The sequence below is a fragment of the Fusarium pseudograminearum genome, chromosome 3, assembly GCF_000303195.2.
Source record: "Fusarium pseudograminearum CS3096 chromosome 3, whole genome shotgun sequence".
Taxonomy (NCBI): Eukaryota; Fungi; Ascomycota; class Sordariomycetes; order Hypocreales; family Nectriaceae; genus Fusarium; species Fusarium pseudograminearum.
The window spans coordinates 5,935,755-5,955,070 of record NC_031953.1 but is presented as its reverse complement, the minus strand read 5'-3'; the positions used below and the strand labels follow the sequence as shown (position 1 = coordinate 5,955,070).

The window sequence follows — 19,316 nt, the reverse complement described above, 5'->3', positions numbered from 1 at the left end:
ACAACTTCGGTGTGGTCAGAGGGTATGGGAAAGATGCAGGGATTTTGTTCACGTTTTGACTGACTCTTGCCGCTACTTCCACAGTAACCACATCTTGATGATCTAGAGTATCCTGAACGACGGTTAGCTTTCGTTGGGGAAAGGTTGTGAACAGCGATCGCGTGGGGGTGAGTGATCAGATTGGATGTCTGTTGTCAGATGTCATCTGCTGGGCGATGAGGTGTGCGTGGGGGGAGGAACGGCATGTCTAATTGGGAGTAGAGGAGGGCCAAAGCAGCAATTGATGCTTTGTATAACACAAGACACCGACTGCTAGGAGTAAGCCTCGTCATATGTTGATATCATCTCGATGACATGTCAAGCCCTTGCTCAGGGATATCAGTTTGACCTGCCATCAACTTGTCGTGTAGACTTGCAAATGAATGGCACAAAGATACAAGTGACAGGAAACGATAGAACATAAGAGCTGATGAATCGCATGTTACAGATTGGAAGCCGCAGACAAGCCAATGCACGATGACAACTCTCTAACCAGCATCAACAACAAACCCATGACTACATGGAATATGAAGCGAGAACTCATGTAAACAAGTCAAAGTACCCAAGGACTTGTACTTGTGAGCAGGCATAAGCGCAAGTCCTATCAATATTGACACTTGACGGGTAAGATAAATCCCTAGCGTAGAGCATTGACATGCGGAACCGTAGGGCATGAGTGTGATCAACCATTAAGGACGGGATTGGCAGCCGTTACCAGGCTAAATTGAGGGTCGATATTGACGTGGGAATTGATATGGATATGGGTATGGGCATCGAGCGATTTGACCCGGACGGGGTAAACGGGGGCGCCACGGGGACCGGCCGCAGCGGAGCTCAAGCGCAGGCGCCGGCAACCAACGACAAGCCGGCATTGGACCACGGGCACGATCGGTTGGAGAAGAACGTGGGAATAAGCACTCACCAATTGGCGAAAGATATTCATACTGCAACGACGCATCTCCAGGGATGCGCATGTCGCTGGGTTCCATCGCCGACTGCACAACCTAGTGCTGTGTTGCTGAGGCTGCGTTTGGTAAAAGTGCTTGTGTTCTGGCAGCGAATTACCAGAGACGGGAAGGATAACGGTGGTGGACGGACGAGGAGCGCCGGAGCCTTTTTCTTCAGCTGTGCCAAGTTGGATAGGGAGTTTGTCCACTAGACTTGCTCAGTGTATTCCAAGACGGGCAAGTGAGTGCATGAGGGAGATAGTTGCCGCGTACGGATGTCAATTCAAGCTCAAACGAGATGGAGTCAGAGAGGGGCGGATTCCCGAGACCTGGAGAATGGAGGGGGCGTGTGAATTTGTCGAGGCGAGGTGCGATCGCGTGCCTACCGATTCCCCTCTTGAAAGCAAGGGCAGACAGGCAGAAGAAAGAGGTGCGTAGCGTGGGATGTTGTGTCGTTTCTGACAGTTGGTGAATTGACGATCAGTTTAACTGGTTTTTTTTTTTTGGCTGCAGACGAATGATGACGAGACGTTGGTTGCGGATGATATCCAGGGATGGGCGCTGAAGGTCAGTGATCGTGTGCGCGCATGTGCAACAGAGTCAACCAGAATCGAACGGCTTTGATCTAACTTTAGATGACTAGACCAGGGTGGTCGAGCAGGGGTTTGAAGGCTCCCAAGGGACCTGACGGGTAAGGGCGTGTAATGGTTTTGGCGTAGAATAGACCAGACCGTCCTGTAGTTGAGCAATGGTTCCAAGGCGAGTACTAAGTCAGTAAGTAGCTGCACGGTTATGGTCCGATGTCGAAGGCCTAACTGGTGGGAAGCTGTGTCTTGTGGTCAGCACCAGCTCGAGAGACAAACAAGATATGTTGATAGTTCTAAGAGGAGATGGAAAGGAAAGAGAAATACCGGAGCTTTTGAAGATGCTGAATGAGATCTGCCAGGTCCAACCAAGGCAGCAACCACTGAGAGTTGCAACTTTCAACCTAATGGCGGGGTTGACCCTCTAAGCTGCCTTACTGGACTGCATGCCACCTCACTCAGGCCCTTCACCTACAACCCAGACCCATGATGAGGGGTCTTTTTTTCATGTCATTTTCCTCAATATTCTATCTACTCATATCAATCGGTTACAAGTATTTAGTTTATAGTTGTCCAAGTAGTACGAGACGTCTATAAGTTGTGGCTCATTCTGCTGTGTACATCATGAGTCTGCTTGCTGCCACTACCTCTACTGACACGCTAGGTAGTTATCTGCATCAACAGATACTATATAGAAACCAAAGAGAAATACTAGTAGTAGCAAATATGTTGCCAAGTTTACTAATTCCTACCTATATGTATAGAATTTGCACACGTATGCCTATGACACTGTATAGGACCTGGGATAAGACATGGGATTGTTCGAGACTCGATTCGTATCCAGTAGGAAACATTCCGGCCTCTCCAGCATTTATAGGTCCAATTTTGCAACAAGGCTGAGTTTGTGTTACCAACCTTGGCGAAGTCGTCTCGTCTTATTCTGGCAAAAGGGGATGTCTGTTCTAGACAGGGAAGATGAGATGAGATTGGAGGAAACGATTGTCCTGGCCCTCTTTGGCCAGTCTATCAACGTCGACAATTTTAACCTGCCAAGTCGGTACAGTGAAGTACATACATACTAGGTAGTATTCGATTATTCCTTGCATGCTGCAGCTCAACTCATGTGTAACGAATGGGATGAAACGAAAAAGAAGAAGCCTACAGGACTAGCCTCGAGTCGACGGGTTCCAAGCTGGGATAACGAATCAAGGTGTCGTACGAAAATCAGTGCAGGCATTTCTGCACGTTTACTATCTCTTGTAACTGGCCCAGGGCAGACTCCATCACTCTGCAGGTTTTTTTGCATTTTTCTGGACTTTTTTGCCTCGCCTGGGGAGAATCACGGCACCAATCTTTTTAACATCCGACCTGCGGGCCTTTTCTCGGTGTCGTCTCCGAAATCTAGTTGTAGAAAAAAGGCTGCACCAGAGACGCTACGACTCAATTAGTAAGGGATATTGTTGAGGAGAAAGAAAAATCTACAGTGGAAATAAACGAGCTAGATATGTTAGTGAAGCGGCCAACTAACATGACGTCTGTCGAAGTAGGTGCTGCAGGTTGAAAATGTTGTGATTGAAATAAAATACTAAAAATTAGGAAGCCTGTCGATTAGACTTGAGTCCAATTGAATGTTCCCATGGGCTATCCGCACTGCACTTCTGCCACTAAGACTTCAACAGAAAAGATCGAGGGCTCACGCCTCGCTTTCACGATGCTCCATCCCACGGATGGACCCAATGCTTGCTTGCTTCCATGAGCTACGGTTATTCTACCCCTCCCCCTCACACTATGCCCGTCCCCCTCGGATGAGATGCGGTACTACCGTTACTTATTACTGTTGCTGTTGCCTCGCCTCATGCATCGTACGTCAGGGTTGATGTGTTACAGCGTGGGAGCTATTCTGTCCGTAGGCGACGATGGACCTATCATTGTGGGCATGTGAATTAAGAAGAGGCCCAAGTTGAAGCTGTCGCGAGTATGAAGCTGCACCCTGTATCTCCATTGATCCAAATGTCAATGTCATGGGGGACCCCACGCTGCAAGTAAACAAATGCGCGTGCTTTATATACTAACGCGATACTATTGAGTGTGTGTGTGATAACAATGCAGCATGTTTCTTTTCGAGGCTCAATTGCTGTGCAGTGCTGTGCAACGAAAGGCTTTTGTTGTATGTATTGTAATGATTCAGGGTTGTCCTTGATTGGCCACCTACAAGATGCGATATTACTCTCGGACCAGGTATCGTAACTACACGAGTTTATGTAGGTGTTTCTTTGGTGTAGTCAAGCACAATAGGTTTGAGGCTTGAACCTAGTGTCTAATATCCCGGATACTGCTGCTCCAAGGATTCCAATGGAACGTTTGTTGGTGGCACCATGCTGCATCTCACTCCATCGCAATCCACAAGCTGGGTTCATGTGGTTTTCTATTCAGAAATCCAAGCATAGCAATCTTTGTTCTGCCGGGTCCATGTCGTGCACTATAACGGGAACATTTGATGGTTTATACAACGTTAAAAAAAGATAACGGGAACATGATCTCCCCCAATATTACCAAACACCAATGGTCCTGCATGTTCACTCATCACTCTTCTCGATCGTCATGGCTTTCTGATTGGAAACTCCCAAAGAGGCGTGAACCTGCCGCGAAGATGAAAGAGAGAGCAGGCAAAAGCCTCCCAGTGATACATATCCCATTCCGTCACTGATGCACGAGCAACCCGCACACCCCTGCTGCATTTCCACCAAGTGTATTGTGGTAATACAACAGGTTAACCTTGCACCGTCTCGCAGTAAATGAATGGATGAAGATGCACTTTAGGACTGTCATTCAGCTAATTCGGCTATTAATGGTAACAACGGGAGATAGGTACTATGTAGTCAGCTCATCTCAATTGACAGGCCTTGTGGAGATGGTGTTATGAGGTGTTCATTTAATACTGTAATTACTGACATCAGTAGTTAATTTACTTGCCTCTATTCTTTCCATTGTCAGGTCGTGGAAGACAAAATTAAGGAGACAGTCAATGCTACTATAGACCAGGTTTTAAGGTTATGTATTTTGTACTCTCAATCACAGAGGTAAACTCTCCTGAATATCACTGGGCAGATACCGTCCGGTATCACCAGCCAGGCCCCTATCCAGCACTCTTGACTCTCGATCGTTCAGTACCTAGGTAGCCTCTTAATCACTAAACATTTACACAGAAGGTCTGGCGTTCGTAGTTGCCCAGGGACGACTCTTTCTCGCCGATTGTCTGCCTGGCAATCGGCAGTTCCGCCTGCGTCTCCGCATCACGATCGATTTGAGCTCCTGCTCAAGCTATTTATGCCTTGGAGTGGTCGCTGCAAAGATATTGGCGTTAGACGCTCAACCACTCGAGTCAAGCCTCTTCTTTCATAACTCGGCCACAGTCAGCCAGGATATTAATGCAGCAACCAGATAGGGGGTTACCTTCGTATCTCCCATCTCTTCTCATCAAAGTTTGCCTCGCATCGGTTGACCCAGAGAAACCCTCGGTTCCACACTCTCTTCCATCGCCCGCTCAATTGTAGGCAGGCGGACACATAACGAAACCGAAAGCTGTCCGCTGCGTTGCCGAGTACAATCCCACCAGCCTAGGCCTAAAGCCCACTACAAGCACTACTTGCATCTCAGTACAGATACTGTACAGTACTGTCTGCACGCTACGCCTACTCCATTGAATCCAAGCAAGGCCTGGCCAGGACAGACGAGGATCCAGCTTTCACATCCGCCTCCAGTCCCTGTTTGCTGTCACTAGCTCCTTGAAGGCCTGTCCGCCGAGCGCCCAGTGCTTCCGGTACCTACACGCCCCCCATCCTCTCTGCACTCTGCACATACATTAGCAGGTACATGCCCACGTACAGTGCAGTGCAGTGCTACGGTACGTACCCTACTAACCCAGTAATTTACCTACTCTGCGGGTTCCGCCAGAGACAGAGATCCGCCGAGTTGCCCGCTGCCCCCTCGAGCTAAACTTGGGACGTTTTGCGCGTGCGCGCCCACACCTCCATCATCTCGCAGTTTATATCACATCGCCAGCCCAGCTCTCTGGAGCGTCTGGGCTCTCCCCGACCAAAAACCAAGCACCAGCACCTTCTGGCGCAGGCCACGACCATTTCTGTCCTCGATTTCCCCTTCATATAATCACCAGACCTCAACTATTACACTAAACGACAATGATGGCTCCCAAGGCTCTTTGAAAGTCACCCGTCCGCCCGTCGCAAGTTCTCTCTTTCTCGACCCAGGGGTGAACATCCGTTCTATTCCGTTACCTCCGAGCACCTTGAAGCTTTCGTGTCCGCATCATCGCTATCTTAGACTTGCGAACCTCTCTGATCTTGTTGTTGTTCGACCAATTTCCCCCGACATTACTCTCAATTCCCGTCGTCCGTCACTCGACTTACCACTAACATGTCGAGTTCTGCCTCTGGCGACTCAGGCGGTGGCCGTTCGATGGAGTCGCGAGTGGGTAGAAGCAAGCAACGTGAGTCTTTTACCCTATGCGCTATGCATGAATTTGTTGTCTGGGCATGGTTGTTCGGCATGCCCGTTCATCGTCCATGTCTCTATGATGGCTTTTGTCTTGGCGTCGTCTATTCTAGTTCCATTTATTGCCCGTTTCATGGTGTGATGGTCACTCTCATGACTTACCACCAATGGTCAAGCAACACTCTATTTATTGCCATCCCACATTGTTTCATCAACGCACTTAGGGCTTTCTTACTGACATGCTGTTCTTGTCACAGGCTACAACACTAAGGGTGAACGACTCGTCGCTGGCATTGTGCCTCTTACGTCCGATCAAAATTATGTGCTATTAATCCAATCAACACGACGCAAAGGTTGGGTTTTGCCCAAGGGCGGCTGGGAGTCGGACGAGACCTGCCAAGAGGCTGCCGAACGAGAGGCTTGGGAAGAAGCTGGCATCACTGTGCAAATAAGCTACGACCTTGGCGACATTGATGAAAAGCGTGCGCCAAAATCGTCGTCAAAAGATCGGTCAAGATACCATTTCTTCGAAGGCACAGTGACCGGCGAGTTTGACGAATGGCCCGAATCCCATAAACGAGAACGCCAGTGGTTCACGTTTACACAAGCTTGGGAGGCATTGTCAACGAGACCGGAGCTCCAGGAAGCATTGCAGCGGTCAACTGTGAAACGTCAATAACCGACATTTCATTTCCACAAACCACGCGGACTTGGTAGCCGTCGTCCTTGTCAAATATCGAAGGATTCTGCTATACAAGGTCTGCCACCGACAGAAATCTTGGTGGTGCCTCGACAATGTCACCAAGACTCTGCCATTCTCTCATGAGAGGAAAACACACGCTCGATTTGCGAAACCATGGATCTGAGCTTTAACGCTCTATTTCCCAATCTCCCCTTTTACAGTTCCCTACACAGGGGCTTTACATCGTGCATCCATCCAAAGGCGTTTAGGCTGGACTATGATAGAGTATTTGCTTTCTTTCTTACACTACTAAGAATTCGGACGGGATGGGGTATCTGAGCGGCGTACTTAGGTGTATGCATTGAGACTCGAGGGTTCTTGTTGCAATAACACGGTTGGGACCGGAAAAGCGTTACAGAAAGGTTGGCTGCTATCTGAATCTTGCTTTTTTATTATCTGGCACAGCCCCAGAACCAACATGATGGGGAGGCGAATATGCAAGCAATTCATCCCTTAGAATGGAACGAAATCTTAGTAACTCGCCTGGTCACGGTGGAGTTGAATAGACTTGGCGAATTCCCTCACTCTGGCGCATCAGAAAGACTTCAATTCAAGCCTTGATGCATGCGAGAAGAGAGACCAGATAATGACCGAAGAACAGAAAAAGAAAAAAAAAGAGAACCCTCTGCCGAACGGCATATAATGACGCACAGTCTAAGTCACTGCTGCAACCTCAGGCGTACACTAACGTACTAAACCGTAGTAGACCATGGCCAAGGCCCTGTCATGAGTGCTTATTTGTTTCGTGCTCCCTGTCTTCTGTCTGACATTTTTATGTCCGCCCCGCCAAGAGTACATGAAAACATGCCCCTCCTTTCTCATTCGCCCCTCCATGACTTGCCTGGCTTGTATCATTCGAACCTGCCCCGCATTGAGATCAGAAAATTGATTTGCGCTTTGCTGAATCGTGCTGTGTATAGCGATATGTGGCTATCAGCTGTGAATCGCTGTAGCGCTGTTTTGCCGTAATGGGATCCGCAACACTTGAGATCAACGTCAAAGCACCAACGACTCAGCTCAATATACCATCATTCCAGACCGCCGCATAGCATTTCACGCGATGTTCATTTCATGAGCCTGGACATACGACACCCCATGGATCAATAGACTTCACACTTTCATCATAGAACGCACGACCATCCACGAAACATCCTCCTCCAAGCGATATAATGGAGAACCTATCTATCACCGATGCCCCTCCACAGGGCCGTGGTGCGCCGCAACCCCTACCTCAGCTGCCGCCGCAAATGTTTACGACTGCCGCGCAGCTCCTGGACCTCACAGACAGTACGACTCCGCCTTGGTACCAGTTCATTCCTGTTTCCGGATCCACATGCACATGAGACGGGTTGGATTTCAACCCAAGAGACGGAAGGATCGTTTGCTGACTACTGTAAAACTGCAGAGAAGCTCATGGTCGCTTTGCGCGATGGGCGAAAACTCATTGGAGTCCTAAGAAGCTGGGATCAATTTGGTGCGTTCTAAAAGGAAGACAATGCCTTGAAAGACACACCCTTTTCTCACCCTCTACTGCAGCAAATCTTGTTCTCCAATCCACGATCGAACGTATCTTTGCGCCCTCCCCCGACTCAGCAGGTAGCGATCGACCAACCGGTCTGTACGCAGACATAAACCACGGCATATTCCTCGTCCGAGGCGAGAACGTACTACTCCTTGGCGAAATCGACCTCGACAGAGACGACGATCCCCCGCCTGGTTTCGAGCTGGCCGAGTTGGAAGTGGTTAAGAAGATCGCAGAGGAGAAGAAGGCAGCCGACAAGGCTCGGGATAAGTTGCGAGTGAAGAAGCTCGCGAAACACGGCTTCGAGGGGGAGAACATTGGCGAGATTGTGCTGTAGACGAATATTTGGATATACAGCAGAAATTACAGACGGCCTGAGAGAGAAAGAGAAAGGGCCTGTGCTTCTCGTTTCGGCGTTCAAAGAGCCCTGGCCAGGGTAGCGGTCTCTTGGGCAGAATATTGTGAAATGCCCATTTGCCGTCAATAGAAGGAGCCGGTTCTAGGTAGAACGAGATGGCTCCGCTAGAAAATCAGTCTCGATCCTGTGAGCTGAGAGACGAACAGTGCGCAAAAATAAACGAATTTCACGACGCTGCACATGACAGTTTGCTATCATCAGTGTGTAATTTGTTCCTTGTGTCACTTGGCTTGTGCTGGAGCTACTGGTCAGGAGAAGGGTGTTCCAAAGCTGGGAATCTGCCTCCCGTAGCATAGTTGTTGTCACAATCATGCAGTTCAAGCCATGAATCTGTGCTATTAGATCACATCCTTATTACGTTCTTGCAAAGCCGAGATTGCTAATCTCAACACACCTACATACAATACAGGTCGACCCTCATTTGACCCTTGTACACATTAATGAAAAGGTTTTGAAAAGAAAGAGCTTTTGATAACTGCTATTTTACAAGCTATACAGAGTCAGAATGTGTGTGGAGTCTTTCGTCGTGGTTTTTTTTTGTTATACACTGTCGTTATGAAGATTTGAAACGACCCAACCCAGTCCAACTCGGCGGATGATGATCAAATGCAACCGAAAACGCCTCATGATGCCATACCATGTCTCTCTGCATGAACCTCTCTCGTCTAGAGGTAGTTGCCCATCTTACTGTCACTGTCACTGTCACTGCCCAGTCTCTCGCTCTCACTCTTTTAGTGACGACTTAATTGGATCGTCGTCTTTGCACTCGTTCAAACATTGGTATGGGAGTACCAGGGTCCTTACAACCCCCAAGAAGCCAGTCGGTTAGGCCAACAACCTTTGCGCCAACACCGGCTTCCCAATCGCCACCCGCTTGCGACTGTTCGATCGTGTGGCTCAGAATTCGTCCCTCGGAATCGAAATCGAAGACGAATAGTCCTGTGAAGGCCTTGTCTGGGTCGACTCCTCGACCAAACGGCAGCGAGCGTCCAATAACGCCAAGGCTAGAAGGACTAACAGTGCCCTTTCGCTTCTCGCACCAACGGACAACGAGCTGCTCTGGTATAGCTCCAGCACGGCGGGGTAAGAATGTGAGGGGTTCGGTCGTCATGCGCTCTGCAAGAACCTCGATACAGACGTTGCCGAGGATGGGAACGCGGTTCCAGGCAAGCGGCGAGGTCCAGAGAGCGGCATTGTAGGCGACTCGGCCGGAGACGGTTGGTAGGTGAGGATGCGTCGAAGGGAAGAGATGAAGGGCGATGTTGGGCGCAAGGATGTCGTGAGGTAGAGGGTGTAGAAGTAAAGTCGGTAATCTTTCTTGGAGAACTCGCAAAGCTGCAATGGATCAGTATTTTGCTACTCCAAAGCCCTCGAAGATTTCCCCGGTGACGTACTTTTACCCAGCTTTGCCTTATTGGGGTCCTTTGGTCCGTCATCGTGAGATCCAACCCACCGGACGCCTGTCGCATCGAAATATGTCCTTGACAAGGCTCCTCGCCCTACATGATTTGTGAGTTGGCTAGCATCAGAGCTTGGTGAAGAAGCGTTTGGCTCGTGAGAATTTATGGTTTGAACCTGAGCCTTTGTTGCATGAGCGTTGGAAAGGTTGCGAATAGAGGCAACACAAGGCCGGCCAGAGCGGCTTATAGTGGATCGAATCGGAGCGGCCATTGTGGTGGTCACCGCAGCAGGGAGAGGAAATTCATTGATCAAGAGCAATTTTGGTTATAAATAGTCGATGCGCATTAAGTATTAAAGGTAGGATCGTATAGAGTTAAAGTTGGTTGGAGAAGCGCACTTGCAACCCGCATGCTCGAGAAGTATGCCCACTTCTGGGACTTTCTTTTGCAATGGATCTCCAATGCATGGAATATAGAGGTGGGTAGACTCAGAAGTATCTTGCAGTACAAAAACAGCGCAAAGTTACAAGATTGGGAAACATATTTAGTGATTGGCTGAACACTCGATACTCCACCGCCACAGGCACAGGCTTGACAGCGGAGCGGGATGTGGCGGGGCGGGTCTCATCCGTTGCGATGGGACAGGACAGGGAGAAACAAAGAAAGAGAATGGAAATCTGGAGAGACAACAGTTGTTAATTAATCTTATTAGTGGATACCTTCTCCCGCTTTAAGCCATTACAGATATACGGGATAGGTATGCAGAGCACAACATTTCATTGTCTGTTTGTTCAAAGTAGCATTCTGTGACTGTCCGTCCAGGCGGTGAAGCTGATATACGGGTTAGAAAGCCATTGCTCAACTTGTGACGTGCAAAGTCACTTGAATGGTGTTAATAATGGCACAAGACCAGGATTTGGTCGATCAATAACTAACGGCCTTGTGATAAAAATAAACAACAGCCAGTCAACTCCTTATGCCAGTATACCGAGTACAGTGCCTGATAGCATCAGGTAAAAGGGCATGGTTAGCAGGCATTCTCCTCATTCCAATCTTCACATCTCCAGTACCTGCCAATATTGAAGTTGTATTGCTATTCGGCTTTGCACTGGCAGGTGCTGATCCGCTTTAGGACAAGTCAGCAACCAAATGTTAGTGCTAATATAGATCCTAGGCAGGCAGGCTAATAGGCGATACGGATACAACAACATGACTCCCATCACTATCACAGGGACAGTACCACACTGTGTTACTTCACCTCGTTTCACATGAGAGCAAACTAGAATAACATGAAATTGACCCAGACCAGACGATAACAGGACTTGATAACGGCCTGGGTCCTTTCATTTAGTCTAATGCACATAATGTATCATATAACTTAGGTTAATTCCCGCCAAACATTGCACCCAATCTTACCCAAAGTTTGGTCTTTGTCCTTCTTCAAAGTGTCTCTCACGTGACTTGCACTGTCAGCTGCCCCATCTTCATTCCCTCCTCCTAGGCGGTGCTGGCGTTGCCTGGCGTACGTTTCTTCCCTGACGTACTTGAGCCTCTCTCTCAACTCTCTACATCCCATTCTCAACCAAATCTCGTTCACGTCTTCTGCAACCTCCTATTCCATCACGCCCAACGACTCGCTTCCACCGATTTTATCGACTTGTCCTCCCGCGACATAACGACCAACCGCCATCATGAACCCCGAGTAGTACGCCACTCTCCGCTTCTTTGCGATAACCTCCTGATGGAAATATTGCCCATGCTGACTATCGATCTAGAGTTGCACCTTCCGTCGCGACCGCCTACACTCACGCTCGCACCCGCACCCGTTCCCCCCTTTCTTCTGGCGTTTGGACACGATTACAGGATGGCCTTTCTAACGCAAACCCTCCAGATACGACTATCTCTTCAAGCTCCTCCTCATCGGAGATTCCGGTGTTGGAAAGTCTTGTCTGCTCCTGCGATTTGCCGACGACACCTACACCGAATCATACATCTCCACTATCGGTGTCGACTTCGTGCGTTACTTCCAGCACAGCACTTTTCAAACAAATCCTCTAATACTTGTCAGAAAATCCGAACGATAGAACTCGATGGCAAGACCGTCAAGCTTCAGATTGTATGTGCCCCTCGTCGCGCAGGCATCGACGTCATCATCAATACTGACTTGTGCTCCAGTGGGATACCGCCGGCCAAGAGCGTTTCCGAACAATTACCTCTTCGTACTACCGCGGCGCTCACGGCATTTGCGTCGTCTACGATGTTACCGACATGGACTCTTTCAACAACGTCAAGCAATGGCTCCAGGAGATTGACCGATATGCCACAGAGGGTGTCAACAAGCTGCTGGTCGGTAACAAGAGCGATATGTCAGACAAGAAGGTCGTTGAGTACAGCGTAGCCAAGGTAAGTTTGTTCCTACCTAGGATATCGCTCTCTGGAATCGCGGTCACATGCATTTAAGCGCCTGAGCTCTCAAGTGCCCCTGTCACTAAATTTCTTCCTCGGCTGCGATATCCACTCACAGCAATCCAGTCACTGACACACACTACAGGAGTTCGCCGACAGCCTCGGAATCCCATTCCTCGAGACTTCCGCCAAGAACGCCAGCAATGTCGAGCAGGCTTTCTTGACCATGGCCCGCCAGATCAAGGAGCGCATGGGTACTACCACAGCCAACAACACCAAGCCCAGCGTGCAAGTCGGTCAAGGCCAGGGCGTTGGCTCTTCTTCCAACAACAGCTGCTGTTAAATGCACTCATGCTCTCTTTTCTCAGTGAAGCAGGATGGTGGAGTACAGCCGGAAAGATGGAACATGCTAGGGATACGACCGGACAGATTCAGTTACGATGTTTGCTTTCTACCTTTTCTCTTGTCGTTACGCATAGACCAGATCATAATCGCTTGGATTATGCATTTCGTTACTGCAATCACGACTTTTATTGTCTTCAGTACCCGGAAGAACGCCTCTTTCCCTCTCTACGCTTGCCACGGACCCTAACGCTATTACGATGAGGTGGGGGAATAGACGGAGTGGTATTGTAGATTGTGGGGAGGGATTTGGAGAGGGAGGTCAACAGATACAGAGGCAGGTCCTGTTTTCCCGGGCGGGTGGCTGGAAGGTTTTACGCGCGCGCAAGCTATATTTTCTCGCTTTCTTCCTCTCCCGTGTCTGTTGTCACGGAACGCAAACATCGAAGGACATCTGTCGGTTCTTGTCCTTTTCAACCTGCCATTCATTCGCTTGAAACATCATCTGCGCATCTCATTCTCCCTTTTGCCATCCTGGCCTTCCGTTATTCTGTAGCTTCTTGAGCCAACAAGAGTTGCAGGAGAGGGTTGTGCTACCCCGTTTTCTCTTGCCTGGGTTCTGATATCGGTTGTTATGTTGTTTCTTCTCTTTTACCATCCTGATTCGCCTGTGGTTTTCATTTTTGGTAGCTGAGATCGATTTTATGTATGCGAGAAAGGGTATTCTTAATAAAGGCGGAATATTCTTTTTTATCTTGTTGCTTCTGATCTGTCCAGTTTAATGATGATTATGAGGTTGAGTGATACAGACCCATCTAGGCTTGACAACCCATGAACGGCATCTTAACTACCTACACCTCGATCTGACCTTGACCTGAACATATAGCACGACTATAACCAAGCCAAGCCAAGCCACATAGAGTGACTGTAACCTAACTCGTAATGCATTATTAAGAGGTCGCCATCGAGGCTTGTGATCATTCACCGAGCACTCTCTGTGTTCAGATTATAATCTAGTGTGACTCGTCAACCATCGATAAGTGAGACGACGTTCTTATACTAAACCGTCAACACACTATGTAAGTCTATCTTTCACAGGAGTCACAAAGATAGGGACCAATGTATAATATGCGCTACACATGCTTCATGCACGAAGATCCTCTGTAAGTATCGCGGAACAAGCCCATGTACGTCATAGACCAACCTCGCAACCTGATGTCATCCCTTTCTAATATTATTCTTATCATAACGACTTTACCCATACAATACAGTCTTCCTTTCCCTCTCATTAAAAATCCAAATCTTCCATAAACAGAGTCCTTCTACCCTTTGTTCGTAAAAACTTCAAAATGGCCAGCATCGAAAGCCAAGAGTCGAAGCAGGGCGAGGTCCCTCTCCAGAACTACAATGAAGATGCAGAGCAACTGGCCACCCTCGCAGAAGGCAAGGTCGCTGATGCAGTGAAGAAGACGAGCACAAGAGACCAGCCTCGCAAGGATGACATCAAGATCGAAGATTACGCTTCCGACCTTGACAGGTTCGTCTGCTTCGGTAGCTGCTGTCGAGACTCTGAGCTAACATCATGGACAGGAAAAAGGCGGAGCAGGCTGAGGCTAGAGAGGAGATCAAAGCTCAGAGGAAAGCAGGTGTTGATGTGGATGGGAGTCTTGGGCAAGGCAGGCTGAGCAACGAAGACAACAGCAGTGTTTGAGCTTCTGCGAATATCGATATGTTTGACATACAACATCAAAAAAACGGGTTTCATATCTGCATATATACTTTAATCCACAAAACTTCAAGTAAGCACCAGCCTGTATGACATGGAAAAATTACATTACACTCTAGTGGTGAACGACTAGATACCATTGTCCTGCGCCTTCATAGGCATCGTTCAAATCTATGTCCAACAAAATAACAACAGAAAGGAAGTGCCTTGATCAGGCAATATCGTTACATCATAACAACTATATCGCTCGTGCTCTGCCGTCATCTACCCATCTCGGCATCATGACAATCCCAAGAATTTGAGTGCCTTGTGGGTGTTTGCCTTATGCCCGTTAGGTTTTTCCTCCAGCAGAGGCATGATGCGCCGGTCTTCCGAATCCCAGTCACTATCATCAATATACATGGTGAGAATTGATCGAGCGTCGGAGGCCAGCGTCTTGCGGTTCGACTTGGACCGGCATGGTTTGCTCCTGGTCGACTTTGCTGTCTTGACTGTCTCAGCAATGGAGGGGGTCCGGCTCGGCATCGCAGATGAGTCTGAAAAGGCTGTTCCTGCTGAGGCACCGACCGTCGATGACATAGGCGGGCTATAAGGTGCTGATGGTATGCGCGGGAAAGCAGAGAAAGTTCCAGCAACAGAAGGTAGCTTGGACTTCTTCGGGGAGTGCTTTTTAGGAAGCTCTTCTGGGACATAGAAACAAGAGATCCCAGAGAGGATCTTGGAGACTGTAGCAACAAATGTTGCGATCTCGGCGTCGCTAGCGGTCGAGGTGAGAAGAAAGTTGGCTTTTGATACTGTAGCATCGTGGCCAGAGCAGGATTTGGGTGGGTAAGTCTTTCCAAACCGGCCTACTGGTCCTTGTTCTGGACCAGTAATGGAGTTTCCGCGCAAGTGAGTAAAGGGTATATTCTTGCTACTGGTATCAACGATTTGAGCCACTTTCATCATATCTATTCCAACAAGTTTTTGGAGGGCCAACACCGCAGAGAGATGCTCTGGTGGGTACTCGAGGAGAAGATACCTGACTTCCGTATGAAGGGCAAGGTATGTCTCCAGATGAGGAATAATGAGTGTCGCAAGAAGGAACGGATTGTTGAAAGGGTTGTCCTTCGTCTGGTTGGCCAAGGGTTGTGTCGTATAGGCCTGCATGGCATTGGCAAGAAGATACCTATAAAATGTAAGTTTTGAGTAAGAAAGTTGTAGGGCGTCAATCCCATACCTGAAATCCAATCTTCCGCTGCGACTCATACCGCTGTGTTTGGTTCCTAGCTTCTCAAGTTGTCCTGTTACGGCAGAAGTATAGTCCCTCTTCACGCCACGTTGAGCCCCAATAGCGAAGATCTGGTCGATACGATGGCATGACTCTTGCGAGCCATTGGGCGCAGTATCCCAGAAAACTGGTTTCCACAATCCCTCAAGCTCAGGCAAGAGAGGAAACTGAAACTGGCGATAGCCTCTGGTCTCTGGTGGGAAGTAATCTTGAAGAACAGAGCGAAGTGAGTTTTGTACTGCGATGGCTGTTTGCTGGCCATTGACTTGAAGATCGTGGATTTTGTTATCCATGTCGGAAACCAAGAGTGGAGGTGTCCTGACAGGTGTTGGCGGCCGTTCAACTGTTACCTTAGGCAGGCTTGGCAGGGGTTTTCTCTTGAGCCATGAGGGTTGATTGTATGCAAATGGGTCGTATTCGTCCAGGTCAAGTTTTTTATGAACAGGAGGCTCCTGGTACTGATCCTCTATGCATCTTACACCTGTGATGTTCTGAGACTCGGGCGTTGGCGGCACAAAGGTGTTGTAATCATCGGGCTCAGATGTGGGCGACTGAAGGAAAGTAGAAAAGTGACCAGTCTTGAATCCACGAACGACTGAATCAAGTAGAGGGTCAGAGACATCTTCCTTGAAGTGAACCACCAGGTCTTCTATCAAAGGCAACACCGGTTGGAAAACCTTTGATTCGGTCATGTCCTTCGCATCAGTACCCCTATCCACGTAAGATTCCCGTGCAGGCTTGCGCTTCTTCTCCAATGGGACAGGAGCCATCTTGATGACGGGAAGGTTCGTCTTGACGATAATAGTTCTCGGTACCTCGGTATGGCTGCGTTCATTTATAGATAACGCTTTTGATGTTCGGTGTGTTTCGGAAGGGTCTTGCTCAACATCCAAATCCGACTGGCGAGGCTCCAGGTTGGCTGCAGGCACACAAAGGTCCCGATACTTGGGAGTGGTCGGGTAGATTCTGCCCAAGGACTTAACTCGTGACAGTGTAGAACTGCGGCTTGGAGATCGCATGTCCAGTACTGAAGCTTCTCCATACACGACGTTATCTGTGGATAGGATGCTCAATACATCAGACCGTGAAGTCATTGCCTCGAAACCAGGGGATACAGAACCCGCCATCAAGTTGTATGATTCGCCGACACAACTGGGAGAGGCTACAAAAGACGTTTTGAAAGAGGGTGACTGTAAGTGGGTTATGCCACGGTAAATACGATCTGCGGATCGGTCATAGTGTGTAATCGAAAATCTGGAGAATCTTGAGGGTTGTGTTGGATGTGAACAGCCTTTGACTTCTTCGGCCATGTTCCCCCCCTCTTCGTTCTTCTGAACACCGAAAACAAAGAATGGAGCATTATCTCCAAAGTTGTCGTTGTAGCCATAAAGTGGTAGGCTGTTGCTTCGAGGCCTTGGTGCGAGAGCGAGAGTGAGGTCGACTTCAGTTGAAGGTTGAAGGCTTGCTGTTTGTCGGTCCAGGGCTTCGGCAGCGCGCATCGCCCGTGTTATGGGATCTTCTAGCTCATCTCCCAGGCCCTGACTGTTGAGACAGTCAAACATGGTAGGGCATCTCCAGTCTCGTAATGAATTGTTCAGGCCAAGGACTCCATCTTTGGTCAACTGGTGAAAGAGGGACTCGGCTTGGTTGGCGTCCCCCTCAGTCTCTTGATCCATGATGGCCTCGATGCATAGCGCCCGAGCGCTTGAGGTACCACCACTCATAAACACTAGTCGCCTGTTGGTTGGTGTTGATTCTTGTAGGAAGGCTCGGGCGGCTTCGTGACGAGCTACAGCAGCTTCGTGTATTCTCTTGACATAAAGGCGAACATCCAACCGGTGATCTGCCTCCTCATTTGGGATGTAATTCTGAACGTTTGGGAGAATCAAGATCTGTGGTGAAGAAGGGAGAAGCCGTAGTTGTGTCGATATGGTATCTACATGGCCTTCAAAAGCGACAATGCTCCCAAGTTGCTTGTTGTCGGTAGACATAGTGGGTACTCGAGGCGCCACTGATCCGGATGATCTTTCAGTATAAAGAATAAAGGTAAATGGGAGACGCAGAATTAAAATAAGGGATTGTGGTTGAAGGAATGCTTGATCAAAGGGACAAGCTGGGCAAAGGGGAGCGTGGTCGAGGAGCTGCTAATGCGAAACTGGCTCATTTACCACTAATAAATTCTATTAAATGATTAATCACCAAGATCGGAATGGGTACAGGAATGAACTTACAAGGGATGTTCAAAAAGAATAGTCAATAAGTACTGGGAATAGGTCAAGTTGGTATGGAAGGGTTGAAGGTAATTTAGAATTCCCAGCCTGGGGAAGGGAGAAGGGGCAAGGGAAATGATGCCGATTCTCGAAGAATGTAAAGAGTGGTCAATGAGCAGAGCGCAAAACAGGTTCCGTCAAGATAGAAACTTGCAAAAAGGTTAAAGGCGAAGCAGGAGCAGAGGCAGAAACAGAAAAGGAAGCAGGTGCGTGATACATATCCGATTTGAGGCAGGTGCATGCCCTTCCTCTATACCCAGATACCGGGGAAGTTGCATCTCGCCGGGCCTGCCAGTGCCACCACCTCCTTCTCCACTGTCAACCGATGGCGGTCTCCTCTATCCAACTCGGACTTGAGTGAGAGATTTCAGGTTGATGGTGAACCCTGCAACAATCCGGCTGCCACAGCCAAAAGGCAAGGCCCTCTAGCGACTCCATAACCCCATCAAGCGACAGCCCATTGAATGCCGCAGAGTCGTTATTGGCCTATCAAAATTCCGAGTTGGAGCCAAAAAGAACAATACCGATATGAACATGAGAGTCGGCCCAAGCTTCCTCTCATTCCCTCAAGCCGGAGTCCCAGCCAGCCAAACAAAATGATCGGGGATGGCTGCCCATGCAACTTTGAGCCTGGAACCAGACTATCGGGGACCTGCAGCAGCACTCCCGTCAGCGCCTCATCTCCAGCGCGTACAGCACGGCAAGCCAACGAAGAGGAAGAAACGGGCGCCCAGCAGATGTGGCACAAACACAAACACAAACACCAATGGCAGTACACCAGGACTGAAACTAGAAACTACATATTGTGGTTTGTTTGCAACGACGATCACAGGGATCGGGACACCCCTGTACCTGGGCTGCTCCATGATGCAACTGACGGCCTGGTCCCACAGACACAGGGGCTTATGTCTGGGCTATCCCTGAAAGGATCCATCCCAGACCATAGCTGAGACGTACCAACTCTTCGTGAAGGCTTCAGCCCAAATACAATACAGGTATTTTAGTTGCAATTTGTCCCTTCAACAGGTTTGCCGCTGCCCTGAGGAGCACTAATAAAAACAATAACTCGTACCTGTACTAAGCAAAGTCAGATTTCGGCGAATTTCATCCACTTGCACATGGCATGGGCCAAGTCTGA

General features: G+C 48.9%; 6 protein-coding genes across 6 annotated transcripts; 4 read left to right on the top strand and 2 right to left on the bottom strand.

Annotated features, from left to right (window-relative positions):
• Nucleotides 1-6,004: 6,004 nt before the first annotated feature.
• Nucleotides 6,005-6,761, top strand: FPSE_09828 (uncharacterized protein; the record flags this gene model as incomplete). Its single annotated transcript, XM_009262945.1, has 2 exons — nt 6,005-6,077; nt 6,340-6,761. The coding sequence occupies 2 exons, from the start codon at nt 6,005-6,007 to the stop codon at nt 6,759-6,761; spliced, it is 495 nt and encodes a 164-aa protein (XP_009261220.1).
• Nucleotides 6,762-7,993: 1,232 nt separating this feature from the next.
• FPSE_09829 (uncharacterized protein) lies at nt 7,994-8,683 on the top strand (the record flags this gene model as incomplete). The annotated part of the gene is made up of 3 exons (XM_009262946.1): nt 7,994-8,111; nt 8,230-8,298; nt 8,361-8,683. 3 exons carry the CDS (start codon nt 7,994-7,996, stop codon nt 8,681-8,683), a joined length of 510 nt encoding a protein of 169 aa, XP_009261221.1.
• Nucleotides 8,684-9,506: 823 nt separating this feature from the next.
• On the bottom strand, nt 9,507-10,435 carry FPSE_09830 (uncharacterized protein; the record flags this gene model as incomplete). Its single annotated transcript, XM_009262947.1, has 2 exons — nt 9,507-10,099; nt 10,159-10,435. 2 exons carry the CDS (start codon nt 10,433-10,435, stop codon nt 9,507-9,509), a joined length of 870 nt encoding a protein of 289 aa, XP_009261222.1.
• A 1,420-nt stretch (nt 10,436-11,855) lies between these two features.
• FPSE_09831 (uncharacterized protein) lies at nt 11,856-12,913 on the top strand (the record flags this gene model as incomplete). The annotated part of the gene is made up of 5 exons (XM_009262948.1): nt 11,856-11,866; nt 12,056-12,179; nt 12,233-12,280; nt 12,340-12,567; nt 12,716-12,913. The coding sequence occupies 5 exons, from the start codon at nt 11,856-11,858 to the stop codon at nt 12,911-12,913; spliced, it is 609 nt and encodes a 202-aa protein (XP_009261223.1).
• A 1,348-nt stretch (nt 12,914-14,261) lies between these two features.
• FPSE_09832 (uncharacterized protein) lies at nt 14,262-14,623 on the top strand (the record flags this gene model as incomplete). Its single annotated transcript, XM_009262949.1, has 2 exons — nt 14,262-14,449; nt 14,503-14,623. The coding sequence occupies 2 exons, from the start codon at nt 14,262-14,264 to the stop codon at nt 14,621-14,623; spliced, it is 309 nt and encodes a 102-aa protein (XP_009261224.1).
• Nucleotides 14,624-14,917: 294 nt separating this feature from the next.
• On the bottom strand, nt 14,918-17,899 carry FPSE_09833 (uncharacterized protein; the record flags this gene model as incomplete). Its single annotated transcript, XM_009262950.1, has 2 exons — nt 14,918-15,806; nt 15,858-17,899. 2 exons carry the CDS (start codon nt 17,897-17,899, stop codon nt 14,918-14,920), a joined length of 2,931 nt encoding a protein of 976 aa, XP_009261225.1.
• Between the last annotated feature and the right edge of the window lie 1,417 nt (nt 17,900-19,316).